Source organism: Lampetra planeri, chromosome 4 (genome assembly GCF_965212315.1).
Source record: "Lampetra planeri chromosome 4, kcLamPlan1.2.h2, whole genome shotgun sequence".
Taxonomy (NCBI): domain Eukaryota; kingdom Metazoa; phylum Chordata; class Hyperoartia; order Petromyzontiformes; family Petromyzontidae; genus Lampetra; species Lampetra planeri.
The window spans coordinates 3,624,203-3,646,500 of record NC_136110.1 but is presented as its reverse complement, the minus strand read 5'-3'; the positions used below and the strand labels follow the sequence as shown (position 1 = coordinate 3,646,500).

Sequence of the window (22,298 nt, the reverse complement as noted above, 5' to 3'; positions counted from 1 at the left end):
CCCGACTGTGCTCTCGTTTCTTCTTCCGAGTTCGAGCCCTGACGTCAACGGAGGAGGGAGGTCACCGATAATAATAATACTAAAGTGTCAACAACAGCCGATCGATTCTCACCCCCCACCACCACCACCATCGTGAATGCGATCTCGCAACGTCGGCGATGGCTGCGTACGGTGCGAAAGAAGTTCACCCGCGCAGTGTTTGACGTGTTCACGGTGTACGTGGCGAGGTTTTTTTTTATTTCGCGTTATCTTTGACGTTCTCTTTGTGCCGCGTTGACTTGTCGCTAAACTGCTGTATCCACCTTCGGTATTAATCACTGCAGATGCATAGCCGTCAACCCGTACGGTTGTTTCAATGCGGGCAAACTAAAATGTGTCTATTTGTTTGTGTTTCTCCCTTGTGATGGAACTTTGTAGGATGAACGTTGAGATTTATAAGGAGCACGGGGTGGCCGATTAGGTCTGAATTGGTGTGATATAAGGTAGGCACTGGTAAGGAATTGATAGGGATTCAAGTGAGCCTGTTACTTTTTTTACCCATTATTGTTTTTCTATGTTTTAGATTGCAGCGTACTCCCATGCCATTGTTTTACATTGCAGTACTTGGAAATTGAGTTTGAGTAAAAAAAAACTCAAGTGTTTTTCTCAATCACTAAAGGATAACACAGTGCAGTAACACACTTTGACCATACTTCACCACCCTGGTCATCGTTACAGCAAATGCGGGTAGCGATATGCGCTGGGGACGTAATGGTAGAGGGCAGTGAATTTTTTTGTACTGCCCTCTGCTGGCCACCATCACGTGGCACAGCCGCGGGCTTTCGTGACTGCAAGGATTCATACCATTTTTTCGGTAAAGTCACGTAGGTAAAAAAATAATAGAAATAAAATAATAATAAATGAAAATAAATCAATCGATTATAATATCTATTGATTTTTTTTCATTTATTATCTAATCTTGATTTATTTTCATTTATTATCTATTGATTTATTTTCTATTGATTTATTTTCTTATTGGTTCTTTCAGTAAAATCACGTAGAAGGGAAATAATAAAATAAAACATAAAATAAAATTCTCACGACGTTTCGGCCACAACGCAAGCAGCCGTCCTCAGGTGAAGAACAGGGCCGTCGGAAAGACAGCGTCCGAATGAACACCAAGCTTGGCAGCGTATATTTAAGCTGGGTTAAAGGAGGAGAGCGCTTTGACAAAGGAATTTACATATCAACAGAGGAATTTAGCATATTTATGGAAAATGCAGATATGGGATTAGTCACTACTTGTGGAATGTGTAGGTGGTGGGGTGGTCTCAAAGTCATATTATGCTTCGTGTATTATGTAGGATTAGCAGTCATAAAGGGAGGAAGTAGGATTAGCAGTAATAAAGGGAGGGAAATTTTTATAGTAAGGAGCTGCATTTATGTTAATTTATTATTATAATCAATTGATTTATTTTCATTTATTATAATTTTATTTCTATTATTTTTTTACCTACGTGACTTTACCGAAAAACCTAAGAGTACAGACGCGGGACTTAAAGCTTTCGTGACTGCAGGAATTCATTTTCTTTGGGTGTTTCGGTAAAGTCACGTAGATGGGTTCAAAGAATATAAAAACAACTATCACGTTATCCTGATGATGACCGCTTGTGTTGCGATCGAAACGTCTTAGTGTTTTTATTATTTTCTTTGAACCTATCTACGTGACTTTACCGAAAGACCCAAAGAATACCTATAGAACTTGTTGTGATGTTGTGCATAGCGGTCACCCAATTCAATCATTAGGCTCAATCCTGCTTGGTTGACACACCGTGATTTAATCATCAGTTTTAATTTTATTGCCCAAATCATCGTCACGATCCATGGGCAGATAGCCCGCGTAGGTGTCCACTGCATATTTCGTTATTTGTCTTGTGCCAATATGCTCAAGTAGTGCCACATCCTTCTGGTACCAATTTCATGTTGTAGTCAAGCCATTCTCTGTTGTGTTTTCCTCATTCCGGTTCATTGCCTAAATACTCTTAAGGTTATTTTACTCAACACTGGATGCTTAATGCATTTCTCCTACTCCCGTATATGATCGTGTATAATTCCAGTTATTTACCCAGAGAAGGCCCAATAAGTCTCGAGGTTATTTTTTAGGTTGTTGCATTGGGGTGTTTTGGCGTGTGGGAGAAAACATACCAAGAGAAAACCCATACATGCGAGGTGACACTCAACACTTCCCATCTCTTGGTCACATCCCAGTCCCACACCCACATAGCGAGCCCTGGTGATCACCCATCCACGTATTGCAATAGTCAGAATCGATGCTGCTTAGCTTCCAAGATCTAACGTGATTGGGTGCATTTAGAGATTGTTGTCAGCAAATGTGGTGAACTTCTACCTTGATACACCAGAGGATTTCGGCCATGTAAACATGATTCATTACCGAGGGTTTAAGTGTTTTATTTTAAATGTGCAAAATAAGTTCTGCTGCGCATTAATCAGCTTCAATAATGAAATCCCTGCCCACTTTAACCACATTAAAAATTACTGATGTAAAAAAGGAATCAGCAGTTGGCTCCAGAAACGCAATTACACTCACATGACCAAATTATTTTTTTGTGTATCACATCAAACGCTGTTATAATGAAGGGGACGTTAAATTACCAAGCCAATAAAGGGTACAGTATCAAACCAATACCACCATCAGGAAAAGCCATTTGGTTAAAATGTGTTAACTATATTGTTTTATGCAGCTGCGTTAGCAGTGATGCACAAGCAACTCAACACGTTCAATAGCACCGCGTGCCCTTAAAATCAGAAACATATAAAAATATTATATTAATGTGCTATGATGAAGGGTCATTTCACGAAACGTTGCCAATTGTCATGTTTTTTCCCCCTTTTAAACACTCGCGTCGTTATTGAGGACTGTGTTGGGCGTTGTTGTTAAGCCACTTTGTTGAACTTTCATTTGTGGCTTCTGAAAAATAAGCGAATACCTTAGTGGGCTTTTCCTGGTAGTATACAAAAAAAAATCTATGGTTTTATTTGTATATACATTTAGTTATTTATCGTGTTTTTGTATTGTTTGTTGCAACGTTCTGATCTCCACCCCCTGTGCCCCTTGTGGACATCTGAAAAAGAGCTTTACAGCTCATCGGATTCCTCCTGCTGATTCAGGGCTGGCAATGAGCAAGCCACGAGGAGGGCCCATGATCGAGCGAATCGATTCCCCACAATGTTAAAACCTCGCGCCGCTGATTGGTTCGTACTGCGCACGTGACGTGTTATTGGCGCCACTCGACCAATCGTGTGCGAGCATTTGGCAGCAGCTGCCCCCCCCCTTCGCACTCCCCTCCCCCATGAAAAATGTTAACAGGCTCCTAAATCGACGGGTAACGATTAAGAACATTTAGATTCTTCTACATTGCGATTCGTAAGTCGTATCGTGTAGAAATGGTTTATTTATTAACGATATACATTGCAGTCTATATATAAGGACTTGCTTGTTTATTTGCCGATTGGTGAATATAAATAGGGTAGATGAATATAACGAATTAGACAAAAAGAAACGAAATAAAATATAGATTCTGTAATCGATTGCAAATCGCATTCCGATAAATCACCGTTGGCGGGAGCGACTCATTACATGCCTGCAAAACACGTCGCTGAGAAAAATACAAGTGGGTTACATCCATCGAATCAAATGACACAATTTTATTTTTTTCGTAGTCATTTACTATTTTAGCATTAACATTTGTCCGTCGGGAACTGAAAAAAAAACACTTACATTTAAAAAAAAATCGTACTGAACGGTCGCCCTGCCAGGCAGGCAGGCGGTGTGGATGGGGGTCCTTCAGACCGTGGCGCGCAGGACAGCCCCATGGCGGACTTCGTTGCCGCGAGGGTGACGAGTGGAGCGCAAAACGCGCAGATGCAGGGAGACGCGGCCTCGTCTGGGCCCGGCGACGACGCCGCCGCCGCCGCCGCCGCCGCGGGCAGGGCAGGCGTCGGTGGCAACGCAGCGCCCGGGTGAGCGACGGGGAGGAGGTGGAGAAGGATTCGTGAGCGTAGGACGTGAGGAGAGCAAATGGGGTCGTGGCAGCGTGGGTTGTGGGTGGGAGGGAGCGGTGGGGTAGTGGTTAGCGCACTGCGAACCATGCGGGCCGAGTTCGGTTCCCGCTCACGGTGACCCAACACCGGTGACGAGTCGCTGAGCCGGTCCTGTGTCTCCCCTACCCCCTTCCCCTACCCTCGGTCGACACGGCAATTCAAAACGAGTGCCTGGCGCGGTGCGTAGTAAACATCGCCTCTGGGGAGACAAAGGCGGTCGGGCGTGGTTGTTGTCCACCCACACAACCCCCACTTCGCGTGCCGTGCCGGACTTCATAAGGTGCTCGCTAACAGCACTTGCCACAGCAGTCTTGTTAACAGGCTACGCGGGGCATCTTTGTCTTGGAGGGAGTGCGGGGTGGGTGGTGTGTGGGGTGGTCGTTCCCATTGATCGAGGATGAGTTGGATGGTGGACGAAAGGATTTGTCTGGGGGTGGGGGAGGAGGGTGCACGCAAACGAAAGTAGAGGGGGAAATGCGATTGGGTTTTAGTGTGTTTGTTTGTTGAGGGGGTGGAAATAGATGGCGAGTTGTTGGATGGGCAAGATGGACGATTTGAGGGTTGTAATGGGTTTGGAGAGGCATTGATTGTGGAAGGTGAGGTCGGGTGAGGTTGGATGGGATGAGAGTGAGAAGGTTGTATTGGGGGGTTGGAAGGGAATACGAATGGTGTTAAGAAGATGGGCAACGGAATGTTTAATTGGGGGAAGGGGAAGTTGGATACATGGAAATTGGAAAAGGAATGTTTGGTGGTACGTGCCAAGGGGAGATTAGGGGAATGGAGGAGGGTTGGTCATGGAGCGGTTATCGCGATGCACCACGAAGCCGGGGACCCGAGTTTGATTCCCGCTGACGGTGAAAACCAAACAGGATTAACTGAACCCTTCCTGGACCTCCCCATAGGTAGACTCCGCGTCAAATGAGTACCTGGTGCGGTGTGTAAACATCGCCACTAGGGAGACAAAGGCAGCCGGGGATGGGTGGTGCTGCCCGTGCCGGACAGTTTGTTAATGCTGTACGGGGATGTTTGTCTTTTTGGAGTAGGGTTGGAGAGTTGTAGGATAAGGAGGCCTGGGAGGTTATGGGTGATAATAATAAGTTTAATTATATAGTGACAAAAGGCGCGCTTTTGTTTAGTCTATTCCCTTTTGTTATGGCTTCTGTATCCGTGTTGTTCAGTTTGGTAGCCTTGTTATTATTCGTGCGAGGAGGAAAGGTACTCTGGGTTTTTGAGTGCGAATTGGTTGTGGTGTCTAAGGGCAGTTGGGTTATGGTATCCGGGTGCTACATCACGGGTTTCTTGGGATTCATCAATGAATGGTACGGTATTGTCAGTCATCCCCTTTGTTTATTTGCCACGTGATGGCCCTTTGAGGGTTTTTGATTAATTGAGACAGTTCACCAAGTAAAGCATTTGGGGGGGGGGGGCGGTGGGTTGTTTAGGCCATAATTCAAACAGTTGAGAAAAGTGGGCTTCGTCAGGGATGGTGGCCGATGTTCAATAAAAATTACCGAGTGGAAAATCCGTATTCTTGTACAGAGAAACTGAGTTTTCAGGTCCATACGGCGTACAGCCTTTTCAATACAGGCAAAAAATATATATTTGTGTTTCGCCCTCGTGATGGCCCTTTGTAGGATGAACGTTGAGATTTGTAAGGGTCCGGGGTGACCAATAAGGTCTGAATTTATCTGTAATAAGGTGGGCACTGATAAGGGGTTTACAGGTGTGGAGTGGCGTACGAGAGGACACGTCGCACTTGGAGATGGAGCAATGAAATCAGCTTTGGTACAGGCGCATGGTAGATCACGAGAGATGGCGGCGGCCTTCATCCGGACTTGGATGAACCCAATGGGTGGTGGTGATGAAAGCAATGGAAAGGCGACGATTTCCAACCGTGCGTTCAGTCGAGAGAATATGGAGGCGTATGTTAGTCAATGTGATTATTCACGTACTCGCCTCACTCCTTCGTAACGGTGAATTACTATAGTATTCATTAATTTTTTTGGTTTGTACTGCACGTATGTTGCATTTTTAAAGTAGCGCTGTTGCCAAATGGTAGCCCTAACTATTGCTTGCGCCATTATTGTACGTCCACTTGTTTACATAGCTGGTTTTGCCTTGCCCATTATCCAGCGTGCAGCTCAGAAAAGCATTCTTTTTTTGTGCCACAATTTTTTGCAATGAAAATCCTAGGGGATAGTGAAATAGTAATTATAGAAAGAGAACGTAAGAGGGGGCAACAGTTTCAAAGGTCAGTTGCACAAGTATATTTGGAAGTATTAAAAATTATTTTGTTAAGCAAGGTGAAAACTCGAGTCACCAGTATTGTCTCATTTGCAAGTGACCAGGGTCAACAAAATGTCAAAACAAATAGAGGGCAACAATGAAACAAATAGAAAGCAGAGCAAAACCAGCTCTTGTCACCTGAGATATCAATAATATTGAACAAAAATATATATTTACTATCGTAAAAGTTGACTCAGATTATTTTAGACTGATTATAGTACAATTGCTGACATATACGGCAGATACATATATTCTGAAAAAAGGGACTGCAGTAGAAGCAGCAGAAATAGGCTTTCAAACAGTATTGTGGGATAAACTATAAGAAACTAAGTGAAATATTTTTTTACGAAAATGTTGGCTATTGAGGACATTGTATTACATGTCCGGAGGCCAAGATTTAAATGGTATGGACGCATGAAAAGAGGCTACTAAAAAAATTATAAAATGGCATACAATGGTACGGGGTCTGTCCAATGAGAAGATGAAGTGAAACTGGAAGATTGTTGTGAGGACTGAGAATTGTGGAGTGAGACAAGAAAAAAAATTGTGGAGATGCTGTGTACAATACATTGATCAACTCAGCGACACCCTGGAGTGGAGGAAGGATAACGATGATTATTATTTAGAGCAGCAGTATATGAATAACATTTTCAATTCCTTATGATCCTTACCACGGCTAACATCAGTTGCAAGTGAGATTTGAACCGGTCCTGGTTCTCCCCTTCCAACCTGCACTTACCAGCATGGTGAAGTGTATGGTGAAGCAACCTCCATGACCGACACGTCACGGGGATGCTTGAATCGGTTGTTTGAAAATGGCTGCACTTTACATTAAGTTTTAATATCTGGTGTTTTTTTTTTCATGCAGAGTTTCAAACGCCGGTCCCAGGATGTTGCAGCCTCCACGGTTCCCATCAGTGCCCCCACCTGGTGGACCTCCACCCAGCGGCCTCCCACCCGGAGGCCCACCTCTAAGTGGCCCCCCAGGGGCAGGGATAAGAAGTGGGCCCCCACCACCACTGCTGCAGGGACCCCCGCCTCCCTTCGGCATGGTGCGCGGCATGCATCCATTTGCGCGGTCGCCTTTCGACCCGAACATGCCGCCAATGACGCCACCTGGAGGGATGCACCCTCCTCACATGCCACCACCGCCACCTCATCTGCAGGCAAGTATATTTGTCATCATTAGTGCCGAAGCAATTTATGGAAGAAAACAAATGAGTTTTTCATAACCTTTCTAAAATTATTTGGTTACTTATTGTGTTATTAAATGGTGGGCAGCATTGGACGGTGCAGAAAAACATTTAATTGCATTGTATTTTCATTGTTTCCCACCTTCAACCTGCATTGACCAGAGTGGTGAATTATTGTCAAATAACTCCATAACCTACATAGCCTGGGGAGGCCCTCATCAAGCAGTGGATTGGCAAAAAGGCTGTACATGTACACTTATATTTTGATGTATATCAGATTTCTGCTTTCATTTTAAGTAATCTTCAGAAGTGTCAATGTGCTGATCGAACTCAAAATTCCACAGAGACCACCGTTTATGGGACATCCGGGAATGGCGGTGCCCCCTGGAATGTTGTTCCCACCTGGAGTGATACCTGGTGGCGCTCGTGTACCAACGCCCTTGGCAGCTGCTAACCAAACTCAAACGTCGACGCAGCCGCAAACTCAGCCCCAGAACGTGGTCACACAGGCCCCAGGAACGACCACATCTGTCGGCCAAACTTCCACGCCATCCCACGCTCCTGGGCTGGTGGCGACTTCGGCAATGGTTCTCAATGCCGCAGTGGAGGAGATATGGGTTGAAAATAAGACTCCTGATGGGAAGGTATGGCTCTAAAAAAATATACGCACTTTCATTTAGGAAATGCAAACGTAGAGTAATGTAGATCTTTTTTTCCAAAATAATGTCTTGTAGAATAACAGCATTTGTTTAACAGGCAAGACTGCTGGTGAGACCCAGAAGGTTGAAACCAGTCCAGAGTTTGCCTGATTAAATAAATACCACCTGTAAAACCTTTTGTTTGAAGGGCCAGTAGGCTGATGGACTTTTATATTTCTTTGTGGAGAAATTGACTTTTGTATCTAAGTGTGCAAACATTTCCTCTCATTGCATGTTTTAGTTTTTCACAACCAAACATTGGATTTAATGCACGTCTGATTAACTCGTTATTTCCAGGCTTACTTCTATAATGCACGGACAAGGGAATCCCGCTGGACGAAGCCAGATGGAGTTAAGGTTGTGCAACAGTCGGAGCTTCCGATGGTCATGGAAGCACTGGCGAGTCAAGTGGCGGCTGCAGGACAAGTCTCGGCAGTGAATCGTGCAACAGCCGCTGGTCAGGAGCAGTCAGGAGTCCAACAGAACCAGGCTCTCCATCATCAACCCGCGAGCACGGCCGCTAATACAGCAAGCCCAAGTATGTCACGCCCAGCCGTAGGAACCAGCAGTAGCCATGTTCCATCTGCGTTGCTGCCCACCCCTGCCACACCTGCCCAGCAAGGCCTTCTTCCCACTCCTTCAGGGAATGCCCCACCTGGTCTGCTGCCAACTCCAAACTCGTCTCCTACCGCCTCTGCAGCTGGAAGTAACACTGCACGGGCATCTTCTGTACAGACCACAGCAAGTAAGCTCTCATACACTTTAAAAGTGTGCAGGGACAACTTTACATTTTAAGTATGTTATGGCTAACGGTGTTCTCTCGGCCATTTCCGTTGAAAGAAGCCTTTGTACAATAAGCTGACGCCCATACGCAAATTATTTTTGTATTTTAATAAATGTTGTGGGTCTTATGTCATTTTTATGGTGAATGTGGTTAGGCCAAACAGGCAGCCAGACGGGCATTGCCATTACCCACACTGTTTCTGGGTTATCAGCTCAGACAGGAGCTCCAACACGGGCCACGATCTCAGTGGTGGCACCTCCCATGCCAACCTTCCCTCCAGGATTGGTGCCTCCTTTCAGAATTCCCATCCCAGGAATGCATCTCCCACTTCCTGGTAAGCGGCTTACATGCGCACATGAACAATTCATTTTAATTTGTATGAAAATTACTGCATGTTCTTTGCTAGTAAAAAATAGCCATTGCTTGAAATGTTACCTGTGATATATTTTTTCCTCTTTAAGCAGTGTTATTGAAAATGTAGTGCTGTTATCACAGGTTTTTTTGTTTAATACCATGTACACAACTTGTATTAATTATTCATGGTAATCGATTCGTGTTGGAACATTGTAGTACAATTACACAGTCTTTTACAACCCTGTTGGTGGTATAGGTCTGATTGCAGGCATGCCACCACCACTAGTGCCCATGATGCCGCCGCCAGTGGCCGTGGCAGTGGCCATTTCCACGCCGCAAGGCCTCGTGCTGCCCCAGCCATCGGCTGAGTGGACAGAGCACAAAACGGCCGATGGGCGCACGTACTACTACAACATCCGTACGCTCGAGTCCACCTGGGAGAAGCCTGCCGAGCTCAGGGAGAAGGAGAAGAAGGGTGAGCCTCTGCCCAAGATACATCTCAATCACCACGTTCCATAATTTCGGGTGAGCAACACTGTTTGTGCTCCGAGAACGTGATCCTCTGAAGTGCTGCTGGCACAACTTGTCAAAAACAAAATCAGTAGTGGCGTGCTATGTTCGAAGCGATGCATTTGTTGGTCAGATAAATCTAGGTGGCAGCGTACTGACTCGTTATTAACGCGTGCATCTATGGGGGCAGCAGGACGTGGCGGTGGCATTAAATGTTGCTGTATTATGCATAGGTGGGTAGTGTCTATTCCACTTTCTTGACGATGTTAAAACATGTTTCAGTTTAAACAGGAACATCCATTAGTAATTAGGTTTAACATTGAATGACCACCTCTTTTGTGCTGTAACATTCGTAGTGCCTTTTTCTTCTAAAAATATGACTTTGACATAACCGGAATGATGGGGCTGCCTTTGTGGGCAGCAGAGGGCAGTGCAGCAAAATATATACAGTAAAACCTTGGATTGCGAGCATAATTCGTTCCGGAAACGTATTTGTAATCCAAAGCACTCGTATATCAAAGCACTCGTATATTTGTTGTGATCACGTGACGCTCGGCAGACAAAGCGTATATGTACTACTCGTATTGCAAGACCTCGCTCGTTTATTAAATTAATATTTATTTAGCATTCTTGCTCGATTTGCAAAACACTCGCAGACCAAGTTACTCGCAATCCAAGGTTTTACTGTATATTGTTGTGCTCTACATCTTTTTTCTCACATGTGCACCCCACCTTCACCCCGCACTGACCAGCATGGTGAAGTATGGTCATTTAATCCCCACGCCCCACACGGTGTGGGGAGGCCCTCATCCAGTAGTGACTCGACAAAATTAGCTGTCTTATTTGCATATACAATTGGGAACTTTATCACAGGTACAAGTCACGGTAGTAGCTATTATGTCGCTTCACTTTTGTTACGTTATGTGTATAATGTGAAAAAAAAACTAAGAGTTGAAGAGGTATTGCCTTGGGTGTTGTGTGTTGCATATTCGGAGCATGTGGGGGTTTCCTGTGTACTCATTGACTATTTGTTTCAGCACAAGAGAAGGATGCGGAGAAGAAAGAGCAGTCGCCAAAGGAAAAGGATGGAGAAGACATGGAGGTGGACGGTGAGAAGACAGAAAAACTCGAGGTGAAGCAGGTGAGGTGGCCAGTCTTGCATCGTCGCACTTTTCTCTTTTTACGAATTCTGTCTTGGTTTATTTAGATTGAATTTCGATTTAAAGCTTTCGTGACTGCAGGGATTCATCTTCTTGGTTCTTTCGGTAAAGTCACGTAGAATGGAAATAATAAAATAATAAAAATAGAACATAATAAAATAATTCTCACGACGTTTCGGCCACAACGCAAGCAGCCGTCCTCAGGTGGAGAACAGGTCAGTCTGGGGTGTGTCATTCAGACTTTGTGTCATTCAGACTCTGTCTTCTCGACAGACCTGTTCTCCACCTGAGGACGGCTGCTTGCGTTGTGGCCGAAACGTCGTGAGAATTATTTTATTATGTTTTATTTTTATTATTTTATTATTTCCATTCTACATAACTTTACCGAAAGAACCAAGAAGATATTTGGATTGCTTTGTGCATGCCGGTTTTTGTATTACAAAAAATATAAACATACACGTGCTTGTTTGAGTTTGTCATCTAGAGACTGATGATTTGAAACAAGGAATTAATTTACGTATTTGATCTAATGCACTTGTTTAATTCACATGTTTCAAAATAATTTTCATCATCATCAACAACAACTTTAAACCAGGTGAGACCTGTTTCACAAAGCAATTGTAAACTAACATTTGAAACAACATCACAAAACTCGGAACAAAAGAAAAATTAAACAATGAACAACAATAGCCCACTGCTCTAGAAAATTAATAACCCAAATATAGTTTCCGGCTACGGCTAACATCAGTGGTAAGAGATATCTGTATCCTGGCTTCCCTTTGCCATCCCTTATTGTCCAGAAATAGTGAAGTATGGTCTAAGTTTCCCCATAACTGACACGCCATAGTGTTAATGGCTTCCTTGCAGCAGTGGATGGACATGGAGTTGTGATTTTTGTTTAAAAAAAAATATTCCAACGAGAATGCATTTAGTTCCGTGGAGTATAGTGTCTGTATCCCCTTGCATTAATGTCCTCGTGTTTATGTTGAAAGCCGGAGCCCCAGCAGGAGGAACTGACAGAAGAGGAGAGAGCGGCACAAAAAGCCAAACCCATAGCTACGACTGCGGTTCCGGGCACCCCATGGTATAACGAGCTCGCTTTCCGTCACCCACCTCCCATGGTATAACTCTATTTCCCTCAAACTTTATATTCTGATATATCGTAGTAATTATTTTTTTTTGCCTGGTGATGTGAAAACAAGTTTCCCTTAATCAGTAAAGTCTCTCTCGTCGGAAGCGGCCTCTTTGAAATAAAGCGATTAGAACGGGTTGATTAATGAATCCTTTTTCTATCGTTTTGTTTCATTAAGGCTGACTTCTTTTCTGGTAAGTCGTTCAACTGGTGAAAATGGTGTTTTCACATCACAGACTTAGATGTTGCTTGTACATAGGAAATGAAGAAAAGACTACATTTTGGCATGGGTGTGCCTTGCGGCTTGCTTAATTTCATAAGAAATTGCGGTGCAAAATTGCAGAATCTGGAGCGGTATTTATGGTTGTTTCCTGTACAGTAATATACATTGTCTGGAATTGTTATCAATGTAGTTTAATATGCACATTTTGATCATTGCATTTATGTGTGGTGAACCAACCAAAAATCTGTCTGGTTGTAACCATCAATTTTAGAGGGGGTTAACATTTTAAGAGAGTTGGACCTCGTTATTTATTTATATTCTACGTTTAAGAATCTTTATTTACTGACAAAATGTAACATGACAAGTATCGGGTAACATACCTGTTGACACGTTGTTGTCACGCACATAAATGAGAGAATAGAAAACCTGTCGCGTCGGTGTACTTGCCTACGAGTTAGTAGTGTGTGTGGTGGTGTTGACTGAAATACAATCACACCATGACGGTGAGGCTGTTGGTGCCCTGCAGGTGTGTGGTGTGGACAGGTGACGAGCGAGTCTTCTTCTTTAACCCGACGACACGCCTCTCCATGTGGGAGCGCCCCGAGGAGCTCGTGGAAAGAGCGGACGTGGACAGGATCATCCAGAGTCCCCCGCACAAACAGGGCAGGGAGCCCGAAAAGCCACCAGGTGAACTACCCACACGCCGCTTGTAATCCAGCGCTTGGGAGACCAGGGTTGATAAATACATAGTTTTGTGACTCCCCCAACCCACTGGACTTGAATAAGAAGATGGCAGTACAGCAAATGGGTTCCTGACCTTTATGTATGGACCATTTTAGTGCTAGAATCTTGTATGCATGGGTGTGTGTATTTTTGTAGTCTGCAGTTTTTCCACATTCAAAACTTGTATAGTTTATGGTGGCAGAACATCTCAATGTTGAACCCGAATAGAAAATAGCCTTAAGACTTGATGCTTTTCTCACTAAATCAGGAATGCATTTTATGAATGTTTGACTTTCTGTCAGTGTTATGTAACAACCTAATAATACCAGTCATATATATGTTGTAACGGAAGACAAAAATAAGAGGTTGATGTTAAAATAGTAACTTGTTACCTTGGATTATTTTCCTTGCAGGAGAGATGTGGTTACTTGGGGAGGCATTCATCTATCTGTTGGATGGATCATGTCTCATGATAATGTTACCTTTATAAACGTTCATATCCTGCAACATATTAATTTCTTCCTGCTATGAATGCTTGTTTGTTTAACTTTTTTGCAGAGAAAGAAGAAAAGCCAAAGGTTGAAGAACCAAAGCCTTTGGAGGAAGAAAATAAGGCGAAAAAGAGAAAGTGAGTGATTGTTGCGGCCTCGTCTTGGTATGTCGCGAGTAAACGTAGGACTTGTGTTATACCAGGTGAGATGTTAACTAACTCACCTGGTATGCAGGAGGTCATAGGTTCGATCCCGACGCCTGACTTCTGATGTATATTTAGAGTTTGCATGTTTTCCCCGTGATCACGTGGATTTTTCTCCAGATCCTCCAGTTTTTCCTTCTACATTTCGAAACGTGTGTTTAGAATAGTTGGCTGCTATAAATTTCCACATGGTAAGCCACTTCGTCGAGTTCTCATTTGTGGCCAGGTCGCTTCTGAAAAAGAGCTACATAGCTCAGTGGGGCTTTACATGTTAAAATGAAAATAACTTTAGTTTTGTGTGAGAGCAAAAGGTACACCTCTTGATGTTTGTGGCCACACAGGCTGGAGGAGCCGGAGCCGGAGAAGGAGGCGTCCATGGAAGCGGAGATCCGTGCGGCAAGGGAGAGGGCCACGCTACCGCAGGAGACACGAAGTCAGCAGTTCAGTGAGATGCTGTTGCAGAGAGGGGTAAGCGAGGGAGTGATTGTGCAACTGGCCAGTATTGCATTCACATTCTCTTCTCCTTCCACTTGGAGTCATGACTGGAATGTTCACCATTGTGCTAGCATTCGTATTTTTTTTTGGTAATTTAATGACAAGACGTTTTTTTACTTGGCATCTTTTTTCTATCCATATAAACACGTTAGTGTTTTGATACTTTTGATTTTCAGATTTACAAAAATGTCAGCACGTTTCAGTGTATTTGGGTATTAAACATCCTAGAATAAAAAAAACACTTTTTATGTGTGTAGGTTTCTGCTTTCTCTACTTGGGAAAAAGAACTCCACAAAGTGGTGTTCGACCCACGCTACCTTCTTTTGAATCCAAAAGAGCGCAAGCAGGTAAGTGATTGTGATACTATGTTTTAATATATTACACAACTACTATGGTTGTTGATCTATTCATTTACTTTCAAGCTAACAAGCTAGATCTCGATGTGCTCTCGTTTCAGGCATTTGACGAGTTTGTAAAAGTGCGAGCAGAGGAGGAGAGGAAGGAACGAAAGAACAAAATGATGCAGATCAAAGACGACTTCAAGAAGTTACTCGAAGATACCAAGGTGACATCCAGGTGCGTAATTTTTCTTTTGAGCTTTGGAAAGGACGTAACTATGTTTTTAATTATGACATTTCTAAATATACAACACAATTTGAACACATATTCTTAGGTTTTTTCGGTAAAGTCACGTAGGTAAAACATCAAAATTAATGAAAATAACCTAATTAATGAAAATAACCTAAGAATATGATGCCTTGCAGTCACGAAAGCTTCAAATCTAGAATTTGAACACAGTTTGCGCCTATATTTCCATATGTTTAACAGATTGTGCATGTATGTGTCAGTGTGTTTTAGTATTGTGAGTTTTCTATGTTTCTGCAGATGGTACCTTTGATATGCAATGATGTTCACTATGCTCTATACGTGTGGTTTTTGTACATGATCTAACGCAATGCAAAAAAAACAAACGCTGCAGGTCGAACTTTAGTGAGTTCGCCACCAAGTTTGGGAAGGAGTCGCGGTTCAAGGCGGTGGAGAAGATGAAGGATCGCGAAGCTTTGTTCGTCGAATATGTCACAGCCTTGAAGAAAAAGGAGAAGGAAAGTGCCAAGTCCAAAATGGAGAAAGTAGGATCCTTTACAATTATTTATAATGCTCTATGGGAACCTCATTTGCCAGTAAAAATATAATTGGTTCTTTACCCTTCTATCTGGCAACAAAACTGACACCTTTTTTTACAAGGAGTCATATTTGCATAGACCGCAATACCTGCAGCCATAATACAAACAAAAGAACATAACTCTGATAATGTGCACTGTCCTTAAAGTTGATTGATCCACACCCGAGACAGCTTTCCTGTCTCGGGTGTGGCGTCATCTGGTCCAACCCATATGAGACTAAGGAAAGCTGTCTCGGGTGTGGATCAATCAACTTTAAGGACAGTGCACATTATCAGAGTTATGTTCTTTTGTTTGTATTATGACTGCAGGTATTGCGGTCTATGCAAACATGACTCCTTGTAAAAAAGGTGTCAGTTTTGTTGCCAGATAGAAGGGTAAAGAACCAATTATCATATTTATAATGCTGTTTTTGTTCCACGAATGTGGTTCCGTTACTCTTTTTATGACGGTAGTCTTACCGCAAACGTAGTTAAATAGAGTAACTATGGTGCAGCATTGGTCACGGATATTCTTTGTATTCAATATATTGTTTATAATGTTTAATTCGTTTTGTCTTTTATATGTCCTTTTTGTAATAATTTGTTTATCGTAACTTATCAACAAACAGCAAAGCCCTGTGGATTACACCGACGATGGTCCAATGTTTTGCCATGCACATTGATGTAAGTGCGGCGATTTGGTGCTCCCTAAAGTAATTTTTAACATGATTGTGTATAATGATGTTTGCGTTACGATTTTAAAGAATTTCTATGCAAAATAACTTGATAACCGTTTTGTGTTATTCTGTCCCATGGCTGAAGAGATCTTTGCAGTCATGTGCTGTGCGGCCTGTCACTCGGTTAAAGTCTGACCGCAGTCACTGAGCGAGCGCAAGCAGTTTGTGGATTTCCCTAGTGAGGAGCGCACGTTGTCTGTGTGGTGAATGTAGCCACCCACAACACTGGTACTACACTCTCTTTTCTATTCAGTGTATTGGACACGTTTTTTTTATATTTTGCTATTATCCTTCTCTGAAATTGATATGACTTTATAACAAATACACGTTTGTTAAATATTTTAAATGTTAAATATTGTTTTTACTCCGATAATCTTTTGTGTGCTTGCTAAAACAAAAATGTCCACAAACAGTCGGTCCATGGCCAGGTTAAATCCATAACTGCAAAAAACATACATTGGTCTGTGGACACATTTCCATCATTCGAACGTATTTTCATTTGTTAAAAGTGAACAGCAGAGGAACACAAGATTAACTTGGAATGTGTGTTTGCATGTTTTTGTGAAGAGATTTGGCTGGGTGGATGTTTCATAATGCACAGTAAAGCAATTTCTGCATGCACTGACCCCTGTACGTCTTGTGTTTGTTTTTATTTTGGCGGCGCACCGGATAGGTACGCGGTGACTATTTCGGCCTGCTGATGGAGCAGCATCTGGATGGGCAGTCACGCTGGACCAAGGCGAGGGAAAGGATGGAGGGTGACACGCGATTCCAGGCCGTCGAGAGCTCTGGCCAGCGCGAGGAGTGGTTTCGACAGCATGTCGAAAAACTGGCAAAGGTAGCATGCGATAGTCACTTTTAGTGCCCAAGTTGTGCTCTTAATGTTCTGCGTTGGTTATTGAGCAGCGAAGTTTCATTTGACAACGACTAACAACCTATATATTAATAAATGAGACTACCGCAAAATAATCATAGTCTCCATCAGACTATAATCCCTTTTCTGTAGTTGAAACATCTCATGAAAATATAAGCTGGTTTTCCCCAACTAATCTACAGTAAGAGAATTGGAGTCTTCAGTCATTATCTCCTTTATGTAACGTTCTAATCGGCTCGATTGTTAATTTATATGCTGGTGCACTCCAAATATTTCCATGAGTATTTATGGTAGTCCCAACTTGCCTCACTTGTGTTCAGAGTTTCACGTGTTTGCATAAGTTTTTGACGAAACGTCCAAGTCCGCCCATTGCAGTTTTCGTACGCGAGAGCGCCACTCACGACTTTGGGGGGGATGTGTTTTCCCGGCACAGGCCGGGGACTCTGAGCGTGAGCGGGAGCTGGAGCGGCAGGCGCGCACGGAGGCAAGCCTGCGTGAGCGAGAGCGCGAGGTACAGAAGGCGCGATCGGAGCAGACGCGCGAGATCGACCGCGAGCGGGAGCAGCACAAGCGCGAGGAAGCCATCCAGCACTTCAAGGCTCTCCTGTCCGACATGGTGAAATGACTCATTCCCATCGCCGAGGCTCGATTGACGGCCAATTTGTGCCTTTCCTTACGTGCGGCTTGAAAGGGAATGATAACGTAACGCCACATACATGTTTTTGTTTAATGTCAAAACAAACTTCATGCATTGCCCTGTGGAAAGTTTTCATTTTTAAGCTGAGAAGGCAATGTGACCAAAAAAATGTATATGCATGTATGTATGTATGAGACACAGATCTATATAGTAGAACATTACATATACCCCAGAGAACGTATAATTTTGGGATTAAGAGTAGGAAATTACAGATGGCACAATTGAATGAGCAGCCATTGCCCTTGGCGGTATGAAAATTGGAAAAGTCCTAAAATAGATTAAATAACTGTATGAACGTCATTAAAAAAAAATCAGGAACAAATTAACCGGCACCTTTACAAATTTTTTCATATAGAAATGGAATACCGCAATCGTAAATTGATGCTTCAATTATTATATTCACAAAAAATAAGACAAAACTGAATTTATGGATTACAGACCCTGTCATGTACATTAATTTTTCTCGAGAATCATAGAAACCGCACAATGGTGGGATTAAAGGTCAATCAGCCAAGCGATTGAACTAGATTTCCATGCGCCACATATATACTATCAATGAGATATGAATGCCAAATAGACTATGAAAAGGAATTTGATGAAGTGGAAATAGATGAATCGTTCAAGGTCTCAAAAACCAAAACATTATACAAATTGTGTAGATGTTATTAAAACCGTTTATAAAGGTAGAACATCTACACTGAGATTACATTAACGCAGTAACAATATAAATCACAAGATGAGTTTGATAGCGAGATAACCTTTAACAAGGTCTTTTATTAAAGTATTTTTTCCTAAAATCAGACTGGATACATTTATACATTAACATAAATGGATATGTTAATCACATTTTATTACCAATGGAAATAAACTACAGGGTATGATTAAAGAACTTAAAAGTGAAGGCTTCAAAGTCACACACAAAATAATCTAGAAAAGCAAGTCACGTTCAACCAGCTCGCGAAATAATATTCTGTAGAGATGCTAATGGGAAATACAACAGAATACTTATGCCTATAGCAGATATTTAAAGCGTATCAATATCAAACTTATAAAATAAAGAAGCCGATGAGAGAAGTTATTGAGCTTTTGGCAAATCTAATGTGATAACCAAAAGCAAGAATTGAATCTTGATTTGAAGCTTTCTTGACTGCTGAGGCATTAACATCATGCTAATCTCTCACATTAACATAGCCACTTCCGTGCCCTCTAATTTCTCACATTAACATCACTAGCCCCGGCCACTTCTTTGACCCTTGGGCTACACCCCTTTCAAACCTTTTAAAACAGTCTGCCTCAGCAGCAGACCATGCTTTCCTACCTGATGACGGACGCTTGTGGTGCGCCCGAAACGTGATTTATTTTATTTTTTACCTACGTGACTTTACCGAAAGAACCAAAGAGCAAGAATTTAATATGTACTCGATGACCCAGCTTTGTAGGCTTGAAGTGCTAAGTGTACCTCGTAATATAAATTATTTCAAAATGTAGCGTAAACATTGCATCTTATTTGCTATTGAAGGTGCGCTCTTCAGAGGTCAATTGGGATGACACGCGGCGATCGCTACGCAAAGACCACCGCTGGGAGCTGGCCTCGTTACTGGACCGTAGCGAGAAGGAGAAATTGTTCAAGGAGCACGTTGATGCCTTGTCCAAGCGCAAGAAGGAGCAGTTCAAGCAGCTCTTGGATGAGACTTCGGAGGTGAGTAAACATTCACGTCACGTGCAGCATATTGTCACATTCAAGAATGAAAAATGTAAGCTTATTAAGACTGCCAGTGGCTCCACATCCAATCCAGAATCAACTTTAAGATCACACCATCTTCATTCTAGGAGAGTCGGTCAATATGGTTTTGTTCCCAAAAAACCCATTGACGGTGTAAATTGAATAGGTAATGTTTGCGTGATTTAATGAAAATGAAAACATCTAAACACTCATACATTTTGAAAGAATTGATTTGAATGTTTCATTAACATGGTTAGCGACTAACAGTGAGTATGTGTGTGTGTGATTGATGCAGATAACGTTGACGTCCACATGGCGTGAAGTCCGCAAGCTGATAAAGGAGGACCCACGGTGTTCAAAATTTTCGTCCAGTGACCGGGTGAGCAAACCTTCAATTTGAACTCTTTTCCACTTTTTGCTCAAATTGTGTACATGATCATTGTTCTTGGACTTCATTGTGTCATAATGTATCACACACTCTAAGGCCCGCTGCTGTTTCTCCCGTATTTGTTTTACTCGTACAGAAAAAGGAACGTGAATTTGACGAATACATTAAAGAAAAAATGGTTGCAGCCAAAGCCGAGTTCCGAAATCTGCTGAAGGAGACCAAATTCATCACTTACAGGTAGGTCCAATGTCTCTTCACACCGTGCTGGTTAAACGGGTTCAACTTTTCTTATGGGTCTTGCCTATCATTCCTGCTTTTGGAGTTTTATATTTTGCATGTATTTCTTGCTTGTACATTTTGAGGGGAGAAATAATAACCACCAACGTGATCGTAGATATGTTTATAGGGTTCAAATTGTTTTTACGGATAAACAGTGCCATTGCTATGTATATACTGCACACATTTGTGGAACGTAATAATTTAGTAGCGTTAACGTAGGGTTAGTATAATTGTTTTTTTTACCCTTCTATCTGGCAACAAAACTGACACCTTTTACAAGGAGTCATGTTTGCATAGACCGCAATACCTATGCAAACATGACTCCTTGTAAAAAGGTGTCAGTTTTGTTGCCAGATAGAAGGGTAAAAAAAACAATTATCATATTTTTACTGGCAAATGAGGTTCCCATAGTGTAGAGTTAGTAATAAATAAGCTTTGCCAATTGCGCTTGTTTGAACAATCAGATTTGGTAACATGTAATATTTTGAAGTTTGCGAACAAAGAATTATAAAACTTTACTCTTTATTTCAGTGGCTAGAAGATACCAGCCCAGAAAATGGGTTTCATGAACACAAATTATGTGCACCTTTGAGTGTTTTCCAGTTGTATATATAAATGGTTCTCTCTGGGGACTCCAGGAATCTTCCACGCAAAATGTTATTGAAAAAATAATTTGCTAAACATCTCAATGCAGGACCCTTCCACAAAGATTTTGACACTCGGGTGTGAGGCTTTGCTTCATAAATAAGTAACAATATATATATCCGTGGCGTGCACGTCTGCCGTTTTCAGGTCACGCAGGATGATTGAGGACACGGAGCATTTGCGGGACATCGAGAAGGTCCTGCAGAATGACAAGCGCTACCTGGTGCTGGAGTGCGCGTCTGAAGATCGGCGCAAGATGATCTTGTCCTACGTGGAAGACCTGGACCGACGCGGGCCACCACCGCCCCCAACCGCCTCCGAGCCCACACGCCGCTCCAACAAATAAAGCACTCGCATGTTCTCTGTAAGGCCCGGCCGTTCTCCCACCCCCCCGCCCCGCTAACTGTTTTCGTGTCCCATTTCCATCACAGCCATCGTCCAAAAACAAACTGCCTATATCTGTGAAATTGGAGCATTTGAATTTAAAACGTGTTTTTTTAATTTAAAAACTGAAGAGTCTCTAAGCCCACACTGGTGTACAAGTTGTAGTTATTTTGTTTTTAGCAGTTGAAAAAAAAACCTTATAACACAAACTCATTGACAATGTGCTCCATTTTTTTGTCATCTCCCGTGTGTCAGAGGCAATGTTTGAGTTTTACAAGAATTTTTGTATATCTGCCATTAACATTAATGATCTATTAACATCACACAACACAGCTTAAATTCAGTTATGGATGTCCCAGTGTGCTGTTACATCAGTTTTAAATCTTTACAAAGGAAAACTATATCCAGAATTGTGATGAGGCATGTACATTCATTCATTGTTTGGCTTTTAGTACTTGCTTTGGAGAGAGGTTTATATTGATGCATAGCATAAGACGTTTTTGTTGCTTCTGACACCTTTAAAATGCAAGCACATATTTGTGACTAATATGTGGAAGACAAATGTGTTTACTTAACTACGCGCATTAAGATTTCACAGATTAAGTTAAATTGTTTCTATCAATGGGTCTAAAATACACAGCATAATAACATGGAGTGGCTGCTGTTGAAGTTAATGTTTGTGTTCACAATATCACAAGGTGATTATTGTTGAGGGGTTGTGTTGAACCATTGCTGGTGTACCATGACTGCAGATGTTGAAAATTAAAACTTTTTCGTATGTAATAAAAAGGTGTCATTTGATTTATTTATTATTGCAACTGGCCACAATAGTAATTTTAATCTGAGCTGTAATTGAAAATAAGTTGTACATTTTCATACCAAACTAAAGTCCTGTTTTCCTTCCTACAAGAAGAAGTATCGGTCAAGCATGATTTTACTGGTAGGAACCTCCTGGTTACACCAGCCCACAGGGGATTATTGTGTCCGTCTGTCGTGCATCAAAAAATGGGAGGGGTGGGGCCTGGAGGGGAGGGTGGGGCTGGTCAGCCCGTGGTG

At 42.4% G+C, this 22,298-nt stretch overlaps 1 protein-coding gene across 7 annotated transcripts; it reads left to right on the top strand.

Annotated features, from left to right (window-relative positions):
- The first annotated feature begins 79 nt into the window (after positions 1–79).
- On the top strand, positions 80–22,031 carry LOC144717589 (transcription elongation regulator 1-like). 7 transcript variants are annotated; one of them, XM_078593068.1, is made up of 21 exons: positions 80–171; positions 418–482; positions 7,256–7,553; positions 7,925–8,224; positions 8,576–9,023; positions 9,217–9,396; positions 9,646–9,891; positions 10,964–11,067; positions 12,079–12,170; positions 12,968–13,128; positions 13,723–13,792; positions 14,200–14,326; positions 14,611–14,700; positions 14,811–14,929; positions 15,333–15,483; positions 16,926–17,090; positions 17,560–17,742; positions 19,343–19,522; positions 19,842–19,925; positions 20,071–20,171; positions 21,006–22,031. In XM_078593068.1, exons 3-21 carry the CDS (start codon positions 7,278–7,280, stop codon positions 21,202–21,204), a joined length of 3,276 nt encoding a protein of 1,091 aa, XP_078449194.1. In that variant the 5' UTR covers positions 80–171; positions 418–482; positions 7,256–7,277; the 3' UTR covers positions 21,205–22,031. The 7 variants fall into 7 exon arrangements, with proteins under 7 accessions (XP_078449194.1, XP_078449193.1, XP_078449188.1 ...); XM_078593067.1 differs by having other exon boundaries at positions 80–215; XM_078593062.1 differs by lacking the exons at positions 80–171; positions 418–482 and adding an exon at positions 3,584–4,020.
- Positions 22,032–22,298: the final 267 nt, after the last annotated feature.